This window comes from Toxoplasma gondii, chromosome II, assembly GCF_000006565.2.
Source record: "Toxoplasma gondii ME49 chromosome II, whole genome shotgun sequence".
In the NCBI taxonomy this organism is placed as follows: domain Eukaryota; phylum Apicomplexa; class Conoidasida; order Eucoccidiorida; family Sarcocystidae; genus Toxoplasma; species Toxoplasma gondii.
The window spans coordinates 827,378-840,201 of record NC_031469.1 but is presented as its reverse complement, the minus strand read 5'-3'; the positions used below and the strand labels follow the sequence as shown (position 1 = coordinate 840,201).

The 12,824-nt window shown below is 49.3% G+C and overlaps 1 protein-coding gene across 1 annotated transcript; it reads left to right on the top strand.

The window, feature by feature from the left end:
* Positions 1-10,153: 10,153 nt before the first annotated feature.
* TGME49_222075 (hypothetical protein) lies at positions 10,154-10,810 on the top strand (the record flags this gene model as incomplete). The annotated part of the gene is made up of 2 exons (XM_018779951.1): positions 10,154-10,454; positions 10,779-10,810. 2 exons carry the CDS (start codon positions 10,154-10,156, stop codon positions 10,808-10,810), a joined length of 333 nt encoding a protein of 110 aa, XP_018638299.1.
* Positions 10,811-12,824: the final 2,014 nt, after the last annotated feature.

Below are 12,824 nucleotides of genomic sequence, written 5' to 3'. Positions count from 1 at the left end.
AAATAATTCTAACTCCAGGTGTACGATCCCGGAGTTATGAAAATTGATTTTCTATCATATAGTGCGGTTTCACAGAACTGTAGTTTATCGGGCAAAATCTCGGCATAACAAATTAAAATGTCGTGTCACTCTTGTGAATATGGATACTTGACTCAGGTGGTGAGTTTTCGGGGTTCTCTCAGGACGACTCATCGTTGTAGCGGACAAGTTCGACGATTGCAGCTTCTGCCTACTGTCTGTTTCCAAATCGAAGTTTCTTCAGTGGTTTCTCGCGCTGCTGCTTTCAACAGGGTGACCTGTGCCAAGGTACGGATCACACTGAGATGCGTTATCTGCTGCACTATTGAATCAGCATGTAAGTACCTTGGGAGGATCAGATGGAGCAGATATTTAGACGTGACTGTTCCTCTCCTCGGCGAACGGTTCGACTAATACGATCTATTGTGTCAAGCAGTTGTTTCAACAAAATTGATATATCGTCGGGAGCTTCTTTTCGATGGCGCTCAATGCCAATCACCAGCGAGTACGTCTTGCAGAGACAGCCAGTGTTAGCCCTGGTCACCACGCATGAAGGACGAATAAGAAAACAGCTGAATGTAGACTCCATTATACACGTTATGCAGTGGAGATTTTATGCTTCTGAAAATCTCATCTAACTCAAATGATACGGTGTTGGCACATGCCTGTATCTCCGCGATACATTGCTGTCTCGTTCCTAACACCAGTTGGTAAGGGTCAAAGTTGAACGTATGATGAATTGGCGTGGTCATTCAGACGCCGTTTCTACCCAGGCTACTTTCACAACAGGACCTTCGGCCAAGTTCTCGTTTCCCCATGCTAGACTTACGGCCAAGCAGTCAACCGTGCTCTTGCACTCCCTTGATAGGCTTCCAGTGCAACTGGCACTCAAATTTTTAATTCGAAAATCCCCGCAGACAGTACGTCTTTTTTCTTAGACGCTCTGAGGCACAGAGCAAATTTGCGCCTGCCTGACATTCGATAACATTTTGTCATGGCTGCTCCTGTCAAACAACTGTTGTTTTCAGGCTGTGAGTTGCTCGTACTTTTCGACTAATGTGGGGGTTCAAGAACGGACTGACAGAAGAAACGCACAGAGTTAGGTAGCTTTCATATTCTGAGACTCGCCTTTCCACCACGGGGGGTTTTGTTTCAGCTGTCAGAGCCCGGGACGTCTTGACTGCGCCCCAAGGCTATTTAATCGGATATATACGAAGTCCTGGAACCATTCGAAGCGGCGGTTTTTGTGAGGCATGAAACACTCCAAGAGTTTGCAATGTTCGGCACTTTTGTTGTTGGCTATACGCTTCGAGCCTCGTCCTCCACTTCCGCTTCGAGCAGTGGCTGTGGTATCATATTAAAGCGCTGACCGCAAATCATTTTCACAACTTTTGGTGTCGCTATGGTTTTGTGACCGGTTACTAGAGAGGAGACGGGACTAGGTGCCATGCGAGCAAACAACATAAAGCGTTATTCCACATCGTTTATGCTATAGGCACACTATGCGAGCTTGTGCTATCACGCGTACTACCTGTGCGAGAACGCTAGTACTCAGACGCTAGGGAATTCAGAACTACCGTACTGGGAGTTAGACAGAATGTCATGAAGTTTAATCTCATACGCTCCATCGTTATTGATAGGTCATCAAAATACTAACAAATCGCCAGAAAACTGTAATACTTTGGCTGAGTGCGTCGTGAAACCACTTACAATCTTACATCTATAGGAGAAATCGCCTATTCGTAGCACTTCATGGGGCAAAAACATGCAGCAGATACCTTGATCTCCGAACGTTTAGCATGCGTTGCAGAATAAGGTTAGTTCAACAAACGTCGAGCGGCCTGTATTTGCAGACTTGTTCAGCCGTAAATAGGTAGCCATCATATCCTGGTGTGTGCTCGAACCACTTCCGGGATGCTGCGGCCTCTGGTAAGTGACCGCTTTCCAGGGCGGAGACCCTGTCGGGATGCGTGGTGTGAGTGAGCCGTCGAGGGAAGATTGCTCGTGATAGGTGACGGCCTCGAAAGCGGAAGTGAGATGATGGAAGCCGCACATGTCGATGATTCGGTGTTCGCTGAATATCTCAGGTGGTAAGACGTGGCAACACCCTCCCGTAGCAGATTCCTCATTGGTTTCTACCTGCAGTCAGCAATCCTCCGCGTTTTACGATGTAATTTTATTGTCATCACAACGCTCTTAGACTCCTTCGCTGCAAGGCTTGCCTCGTTCAGTCAAAGAACCTCCGCAGTCAACTTGTACAGTCGATCCAGTTCCTCATCCAGCGTGACGACAACATATCGACATTGCTTCTTCTACAGAAGGCTGTGAGCAACACGATCAAGAGCTGCTGCGTTAGCCCAGTCAATTCGCATCACAGTGAGAATGAAGGATAGCCGGAACTGTGTTATCCTCGAAGCCACTTGTTAACTGTCCTTCTGCTTTGCGATCGGATGACCTGCCTGCCACAGCTGGTGAGTAGCTCAACATGTCTGTGGTCGCAGGAGGTAGCCTTGAGCAACGGAAAGCCGCGTAGACACGGGGAGTGCTTCAAGCATCGCCTCTCCTACGTGCGCACGGGCGTGGTGGTTTATACTTATCTTAAGCTGAGGGTAGTTTTGCCCAAACACATGCTGTGGTCGTTGTACAGTCGATCCCGTGGTATTTCAACTGGTTGATATGCCGACACAATTCATGCACGCAGAAAGTACGCGAGGAAGGACAGAGTGAAGCAGTGCGCCCCACCACCTGATACCTAGATGACTGAAACGTTTCTTGCAATAAGTAGCTGAAGCAAACCGACAACGGCCAATTCGTATTCGCAACTTCACATGGAACAACTGGCTCTGTCGCAGCCGCAGGCCAGCCGAAAGCTTTACCTCTCCAACTGGAAGGTGGTTGAGACTGCCATCATGGTCAGTTGCTTGTTTCGTGTCGCCTGCTAATGTCTCAGGCCGTAAGCCCGGCGGACAGTGGCACGAGCAAAGAAACCGAGATATGCAGTGGAAGTGGATGGCACTTAGCGTTGTCCTGCCAGAGAATAGTCGATCGCGAGTATCCACCGTGTAGCTGGATACGCTCATCACGTATTATTTTTGTTTACGTTTGTGTCCATTATATCTGCAATGTCACCTCAGGAAGTAAGCGAGGCAAAAACTGTAGAGAATTCACCGTACTGTCAGCGTTCGATAAGGAAGTTGACGAATCCTCAAAGCAGTGTGCGGCGCGGAAGGCAAAAGACCAGCTGTCCGCAGGGGTTTCTCAGATGTTTTTGCGGCCTCATTCGTAAACACCCCTGTGCACTATTCTGACACAACCTAAGCTTGTAAGCAAAGGCCGCCTGTTGCCTCGAACTTCACTCATTCATATGTATGATGATGAATCGCTTCCCTGCGCTGCCGGGCCGCTGAGGTTGATTGGCAGAGAGTTTGTGTGCGTTCGCGTATCCTTTTTTCCAGTTGGTAAGTTCCACAACCACTCTCCGTTGCTTGCTGAAGAACGAGGGCACTACCGTCTTGAATTGCACAGGGAAAATGGGTGCGGTCCTCTTCTGTAAAGACACCTTGTGTTCTTCCGTGTACGGAGACAATTTGTAATGCGGCTATGAGAGTGAGTTGTCCGCTGGTCATCCGATCACCGATCCGGTGAAGACCGCCTCTTGGGATCGCATTCGGTTTCCTATATCGTTGTGTCAATGTCTTACACAATGCGTCTTGTACCTGTTTCCCAACGTCTGATTTTGTGCTGCGTCCATGGAGAGCCAGCCGGATGGATATTGCATCTTGTGGAGTTCTCCTCAAAACGTTTCCGTGAAGGTATTCGGCGTGTGGTGTGGAAAATCAGGGAGTAAGCTAGCGCCATTGGAACTTTAATGGTGGCTCCTACAGTGCCTCGTAGTTGTTATGCAACTGGTGGTTCAGGTCTCGCGTCAGGTGCCACGAACTTCGGGAACTGAGCTACAGCCCGCGTTTGAGTGAAGCGGGCTACAACCGTACGCCCTTACGGTTTCTGACTTGTCTCTTAGGCGGACGCATTCAAATAAACAGGCTGGCTAACGTATCAACCTCTGCTGTATTCCTCCTTGCCGCCAGTGCTGAATGTGTGGGACGAACGGAACGACAGCAAGCCGCGAAACCTAGTGATTCGAGTAACCGAACCTAAGGGCGATCACTGTCAAATATGAACAACGTTAGTTTTTGTTTTTTATCGTTGTCTGCCGTTATAGGCTGTAAGCGCTGTCTCAACAAAGCTGCAGGTGCCATATTGTGCGTGTTGGTGTTCTTTTGAGCACTGATAGAGACTGAAGGAGCGACGTGCTGAAAGATGCTACTACTCATGTGTGAATGACGAAGCCTGTCAGAGCCACCGTTGCAGACAATAGCGCACTTCAAGGATCACATGAAAACAAATGAGGAAGCGATTTCATATATCTGGATTGCGATCTCTGCAGTTGGTAAGAACCGCGGAGGCCTCAACAGGTCTTATCCCGCTGGCTGGTGTTTGGGCACCCCTGCGGTGTCACGGCGAATTAGCATGGATAATGCTTAGTGGTACAGACATCGAGAATACTGAGGACCTGCATGTCAGTGAATGCGCTGAGGTTCGGAGAACCGAATCTTTCGACTCATTTTGTCCACGGGTGATGCTGTTGCATTCCCGCAGCAAGTAGGCATGAGCAACGACCGTCTGTCTGGAGCAGCATATCGTCAGCATACTTTTTTGACAGCTTGCTTCGACACCGTTTTTAACTGTTCCATCGTGACGTCACCGGGCAGTGCATGAGATCGCAGCAGTGCCGCTAGTCTACACAAGACAGCTTGGGCTTAGCATATGTCGTCTGGAGGGCCGAGGGGTCGGTGATTGGTGAACTGTGGTGGGATGCGATGCGAAGTGATGTTCAGACCACTGCGTTGATTCGTGCCTACCACGCTTGATTTGCGTTTCGCTGTGTTCAGCTTGTAAGTCCTTATGATCTTTCATGGTTAGCCAAATTTGGTTTAGTTATGCGGGGCAGGGAACTAATGTGAGCGTTCCCTATTTCCTTGCGTGCTTGCAGGTGGTAAGTGCACGTTCGTACTGTATGCTGTGGTAGGTTGCCAGTAGTTCACAGCATAGATGCATGAATTGTTTTTTGCTTGATGATCAGATGCCCTTCTGGATCGTTGCGCAGCAGTAGCTTACTCAAGGAGTTCTGATGGAAAACCAAGTAACATTCTAGTTTTGTTCGAACTGTCTCTTCGCACTGTTCAACTAGGCGGTATGTGATGACTGGACTGTTGGTTGCTAGCTTTTCAGGCAGCGTGCATGTGGGCAGACGCCAGGAGATTCTTCAACTACCGACAAATTCGAGGTTAACATGACTATGGAATCGCTCACTACCTCGCTGTGGCCAGGCTGTAAGCACAAGAACAGATACGACTGCAGGGGACTCCCGAAGCTTTAGAACAGCTGACTTGAGGTCTCTCACTTTCCCGGCCGAGAGCCGAAAGCAACCCAACCTCACTGTATCATGAACATCACCGTATATCTCCGTTTCATCCTTCTTGTTTTGTTGTCCCTTCACAACGAACGGTTTCCTCCAGGCCGTAAGCAACCTGCTAATTCACTTGCTGCGTTGTTCAGTGCGATCCGACTAGGTGTAGTGACATTCCGTTGATACATCAGGTCTTACTGACTGTTCAGAACTTTTTCATTATCCCTTCCTACCAGAAAGTACGTTTTCGGGCAGTTGAATGACTTCCGAGGCTTTGGTCGGGACTATGAAATATCCGCATGTCATGTTGTTTTCACAGACAGCGTCCTCTCTCCAGAGATTGACATGCTTTAGGAGGGAGGAATCTAAGTATTAGTGGGTTCATACCGAAACACATCGGTCGGCGTTACCAAAACTGAACATGCGGAAGTGGACTTCGGAAGCTGATACACGAATTGTTGTCAGAGCGGCACCAGCAACACTGAATGTCCTACTAGATACAGGCGTTTGCCGATTCGTGTCTCGATCTCTTGAGGGCGAAGAGTAAACTGAAAGGGAGTGCTGGTTGGCGTGATGATTCCTGTGGCTGTCAGGAAGTAAGCTTCAAAGTTGTGGCAGGGATTCAATAGAGCACTTGTTCGTATCATGCGTTCTCGTGCAGCATGTCTGACCCCTGCGGGCTGTTGACTTGGAACTGAAGCTGTACAGACGCCTTTACCGTATGGTCACGATTCGCTCAGGACGTAAGTGACTTTTCAGGGCACACGTTTGAATGATGCAGTCGAAGCGCGGAGGCAACTCTACCACTTCTCCGGCTCCAATGTGTGTTCTCTTACTTGTTCTACTTGCTGTTTTTAGGAGGTAAGAAGTGCATGAAGTGTTTAGTTGCCCTTGATGACCCTTGCTTCCCTCAAGGCGACCTGCTGTTCAGTCTGAGGATGTGCAGCCACTACCCCGTCGTAAACAGGCTGTAATTCTACAGAATGCTGTGGTCTCTCCTCCTCGCAGATGGAGCGGGTAAGTGCACGCCTAGTTATTGTCTCCACTGTTGAAGATAATTGTGGCTGCCGCAGCGCTAGTATGTATGCGAAGCATGTTTTTGCATTATTCGCGGTTGCCTTGCGCTTCATCCTTCTCTGCAGCTCGTACGTTGAAGCAACGACGCAAAGTGATCGTTGCACCTCCATAGAATGAGGCGGTAAATACGTTTGAGGTTGTCTACACACACGTCTGTCATGAGGGCGGACTCAAATGCGATTCTGGCTGTCAGGCTCCCATCGGAGCGTCTAGTGGTGGTGTCAATAGATTGTATCTGCTAGTCAAGGTGTTTTTGACACGGGACTTCAAATAGCATCACAGCAAACAAGCCCTGGGCAGCCGTCAGAAACCGCTATTAAGCAGTGGATGCGGAGACGACGGTAAGCATATGTTTTTTTCGTGTGTTTGGTTCAATCGAAAGCACACATTTTATCACCGCTTGCGTTGCAGTGTAAGCGGATACAAGTCGCATGGGATTCCTCTGTAGTGATATACTGCGGGTGACAAAGGTTGAAGATCTGTCATCACATCCTGTGTTTCGTTTTCTCAGCCTGTAAGTTGCATTTCCAAGCTCAGAGACGGGGGCGTATTTGAGGTAACGACCATAATCGTGACTCAAACGGTAGACAAGTTTACCTTGACTCCCAGCTTCACGTGTCTCCAACTCAAAGGCAATGAGTCACCTGGGGGCGGACTTGACTCTCAGGGCAGCTCCTGCCTTTACTCTTGCCCGACAACTCTAGTTGCCAGCGCCCTCAATGCTACGAATCTTTCGGCCTTCGTCTCTCAATCTACAGGAGGCTCAAGTGAGCTTTTGAGATTTCAGCTGCCAAAAATGACGGGTAGCCATTCTGGTTTCCGGACAGCTTCGTGGTATAAACAAACAGCTAGATCAAACGGTCTCGCGCGGCTCGTTGGACATAGAATGACCCGTCCTGGTTCTGTGTGGGTGGGGCACGTGCATTCTTTACAAAATTGCTCGTTTGCCTACACTTAGTACGCCAGTCGGAGTGCTTTCAGTGTTGTTGTTTTGTTATGTCCTAAAGCGTCGAAAGGAAGAGACACTAGCGGAGCATCTCGACACTCCATGGTTTGTGTAAGCCCTGTCAATGTGGATAGATATTCGCATTGCGTGTGGAAAAAAACTCACGTCGCTGGAACTCCTTGTGCGATTCTCGACAGCTCGTAAGTTCCAGGAGTTTCTGCCCTGTTTGGCGAACCAGATGCCATGAGGAATATCGTGTCCGCGCCTGCGGCAAGCTTGCGTACTGATTCAAACTCCGTGATTTCAGCGAGGAGGACAGGCTAGTGAAACGCAACCGTATTCCGTTTGAAAGGACCCGCCTGGAAATCGTTTGTTTTTGCGAGTAGAAGGTAAGCATTAGTTTGTGTTGCAGCCACATGTGAAGCTTGGAAAACGAGGTTTATATAGACCCCGATAAACAGGCATTTTCGATACCACTGTTGTCATTCGGATTGTCCCTTTTTCTTCAAATTTCAGGACGTAAGTAGATAAACTGTTCACTTTTCGACGTACTCGGGCACGACAATGAGCAACGTGCGGGACCACAGTGGACATTCGCAACAAAGCTAAGCAGCAGCTTGGGGACCTTACAGGTGTTTTGTCTCTGTTGAACTTTCGAAAGCCCTCCGGGGGAGACCTGAAGTGAGCTCATATCTGCAATCTTTCGCTGCTTGGCGTCTGTTCCAGTATGTAAGCTCCAGACTTCGGTGTAGGACGGTAGTCTAAAACGTCTAGGCCCACTTTGCGTGACCAGAGCTAGGTTGTGCTCACGTTCATTTCTCCAAGACATGTTACGAATATGACGGCTGTGCAACCAATATCTTGTCACATCTCTTTAAACTCCTTCCAAATACAGCGAGTACGTCAGACGTCCAGATGATCTTGTCGCAGAAACTTCAATCTATTTGATAGTCACTATTCTTCCCGTTCCATTACCTCACTCCTGAGGAGGGGACGACCTCGGCCGTTCCAACTGTGCGTTGTAATTTCTTGTGTACTGTACAAACAGCTTGTAGGTCCAACTCATTAAAGCTCATACTGCGGTGTTGACGCTGCTATTAAGTGTATGCTGTTGCCTTTATCGAAGGGAGACAGAAAATAAGAACTCATGTGGCTGTCGCTCTGTTCTGCATGTGGTCAATGTGCAACAGGCGGTGAGGAAACAGACTCACGAGTTCAGCTGCTCCTTGTGGCCGGAAACCGCGAGCCAGTGATTCCCATATTGTTCTCTTCGGGTGCATGATGATAATCCTTCTGACCTGAAACGGTGGATATATGGATCAGGCTGTAAGGACTAGCGGCGGTTCTCGTAGTATACTTCAGAATCCACACGGGGTGCCTCCGCGAGGTTTTATTGCTCAACGCGATCTGTGCAATGTCACGTCTACAGGGAGTGAGTTCACTTTGCATCGTTGTCACTGCGAAACGCTTGTCTAGGTGGACACGCACCGAGTTTTGTTTTAGCCTTATTGCAGTATCTCCTTCAGCAGCAGGGCGCGTTGGACAGCTCTTTGATAGGCGATGCTGCGATGGCTGTGCTTTATAACAGATGCCAACTGTCGAGTTACCGCCTGGCAACAGATGGTATGTCTCTACTCTTGGACAAACATCACCTTCTACAGAAATGAGGAAGAAGCACGCTGTAACGGGTTCTGATGCGTCCTAATACCGAAAGTCGAGCCCCTCTGCGCGTTGGCACCAACCTTCAGCTGGTAAGATCATTCATTCCATGTAACCAACAACGTGCACACGCCAACTTGAGCAATACCTGTACACTTCTGACTCCACTCGCGAGGCTATGACTTACGAGATAGAATCAGTGATTCGATGACTTTGACTACAAAAACTACTCGGAATAACAGCAGGCGAGTCAGCTTGGCAAACCTTTCATCCTGTGCTCGGAATAGCATCGTTGCACTTCTTTTCAGGCGGTAAGGAGACCTATACGTACGTTTGCTGTGCAGGATCGTGAGACGATAAGCTGTTGTGACGCAACCGGAGAATGCCGAGTGAATACATGCATCGCCCCAATATTCATTCTACCCGCAATCTCTGAAACGGTGTGTTTTTATGTCAGACTGTAAGTTGACGGAACTTTCGCAGACGCCCTTTTCTTGCATGTTGGCATGCCTCAGTTCACCTAAGTCTGGAGAGGCGGCAGGATTCAATGGAACCTCGCTCACTTTATCCTTTGCTTTTCGTCCCCAGAGAGTAAGCCTTCGCGACGCTGCGCCGCAGTAATCTTTTCGCGGTACTTGGACACGGTTGCTCTGTTAAACACTACGGCTGCAAACAAATGCATGAATTGTACCCTGCGTCTCGCTATATGATCAACATTCAGTTGGTAAGTTCCAACCGTAGCATTCGTCGCGTGGACAAGCATCTCAGAAAGCACTAGTAATATGTGGCTATGTTGACTGGGATCGGGACAGAAGCAGGTGGTGCATGCGACATTTCGACAGCAGGATCCCGTCGGGCAGCGATTGGCCTGAATCTGCACCGCCATTGAGCACAGATCTTGGGGTATCGGATACCACTCTTGCTTCCGGATGTTAGTCACGATAACATGATAACGTACCATCTCGGTGGCTTACTGAGTGATTATGGCTTACAACTGCGTCAATCATGTCGACATTCTCTCCCAATGCAACCCTCATGCCCCCGTCCTCAAAGAACGTATGGAGGCATTCCAGTTATGTTCAAAGACTAGCAGGTCAATTCGGTGTATCCGCCCATGTCAGGGGCTTCAAACAAACACTGTAGACACGAGTACGCCACAGGTTCCTGTAGCCGGCCACTGCAGAAACGAGCCGTTTGCTGACGCCGAGGACGCGGGGATGCGTCGACTGGCATGCATCATCAGTTTGCCAATCAGATCCTTTGTGTATATGCTCTCTTTAGGCGGTAAGCATGCGCAGTTCGTCGCGTCCCTTGCTTTGCTTTTATCTGCTGTAGATGAAAGTGAACCAGTGGCACGAAGTACCGTATAAGCGGATCCATTAACAAATCGAGCGGGGGGGGGGCGTCCACCGCACAGTCATTGTCTTCTAAGGTTCTCTCACCAGAGTCGTACGGCATTCGCTTGTTCTGTAAAACTGCCTTTGCTGTTGCGTTTCGAAACTTGGTGGCCAGAAAGGACTAATGAAACACTTGGGGGAACATGCTCTTGTTACTTTTTCGCGTATCAGACTGACGCGGAACTGCGTGGACCGATGGTCTGGTGACCAGGCTGTACGTTTCACGGCTTGACCGTGAGTTGACGCTCCGTGGCTTCCAGGCATTGACCAGGCACCCGTAGTTGTAGATGATCGCTAGGCCTTTCATAAACCGCAGTGATGCAGTCTAAATCTCTCCAATAACTGCACCACTCAGGCAGTACGGCGAACTCTCAGTCTTTCGTTCAGTCGTATTCAGTCTCTGCTCCCCATTCAAATCGGAGTGACGTCATTTTCAACACTTTGGATGGCCTCTCTGTCTGGAAAATTTTAGCGAGTAAGTTTGCCTTTCACTGAAGATACAACTTGTTGGGGATAAAGGTCACGAAAAGCGCAGTTGAACTTTGTATGTGGTAGAAGCGGAGAGAAGAGAGTTACAACTGTCCCTCAAAAACCGTTCACGCCTGTTCCCCGGCCCTCATCGTGGTGTCACTCCAGCTGGTAAGTTGTAGCACCGTGAGTGACTGTGCGTAGCTGCAGAAGTGTCTCCGAAACTCTCAGAACTCCACGATATAACCGCGAACTGGCCGTTGGTTCTTTTGTGTGTCCGGGTCCAACTTGCAAAAGATGGTGAGTTCATCAGGTTGACAAATGCTGAGTTAGCTATTGGTCGGTCGTTTCTGCCTTAACAAGGGGGAGACCGTCGTCCCTGAATTCATTGGAGGCTAGCGAGGCTGGCAATGGGAAAAGTTTCAGCATGGAAGGGTACCTTGGTTGACTGAACCAGTATTATGTACTACTCCTACCTGAAGGCAATTCTGTTCAGCGACAGTTCTCGAAAGCGAACGCCATGGCTGTTCTCCGTTGATTGTCCGAGTTGTCACAGCTGCAATTTCCCAAGGGCATCAATAGATCATCTTCGCAAAGCGACACACTGTGACTAGCCATTAAGGGGACATCCCCAGCGCCTCTTTCTCTTTCGCATCTTCTTGCATAAAGATGATTCACGAGGAAAATGACATTGTGAAGCCTTTGCCTCACCACTTGGGTGGGCCTTGAACCACGCACTTCGACGGTCTGGCAAATAGATTCTGCTCCAAGAAAATGCATGTCACTATTTCTGTGACTTTTGCCCCCCAAACTGGTGCTAGCGCGTAAGCACAGTACAGCGATTCGTGTCTGTTCAGTGGCAACTGCTGAAAGCGATAGAATGGGCAGAAAAGTATTGTCACAGAGTTGGCGCACCCCGGACGCTTTGGGAGATGTGCCGTTCGTTATTTCGGTGCCAGCTATTGAGATAGCTATTGCCACTTCACAATGTTTGTTGTTCCAGGTGGTAAGTCAATGCCAGTGTGTCGCCGCTACCAAGAGCCGGGGTGGTCGTCGCAGCCCTCCTTCGATACCATATAGTTCACAGACGGTTCGCCCACGTGACGCCGAGTCGCACACTTTGGTGGTGGTGCGCGGAACGGCAAGTTCCCGCATTACACCCGTTGAAAATTGCAAGCCGCCTCCACTCATGAAATCTTGATAGCGCGAATTAAACAACCACAGACCAGCTGGGCAGCGGTGGTTCTGCCCACAGTTCAAACCTGTAGCCATGCCGACCTCGTGAAGCATGCCTTCCAGTATGATACGACGCAAACACGTGGGGTGCTATCAAATGTTTATTGCCAGTCCATCGCTGTAAGTTCCGCTAATGCATTCTAAAGGCTGTTCGGATCTGGGACAGCGACAGGGATGCACGCGTGATGGTCAGCATCGTCCCTAGATTCAAGAACTATTGGGTCTCTGAGGGCCGGGTGCAAACGTGGTGGTTTGTTGCCATACGAACAGCCGGGCACAGCACGCAGCGTGGATTGCTCATTAAATTCTTGAGTCTCACTTGCTACCGTGTCGCAGATGACCCACACGCACTTGTAACATCTGCTGAATGTGAAACGCTGAGCCAATCACCGAAATTGTTTGCAATCTTGGTGTACCTCTATCACAGCCTGTAAGAAAGCATCAGCTGTTGATCAGTAGCTTCCCTGACTTCCCGCTGCAGTCCCAGTTAGCGGTGAGTATGAGCCACACAGGGAAAACATGTCAACTCGCTGGCAGTTGTTTGTCTGGCATG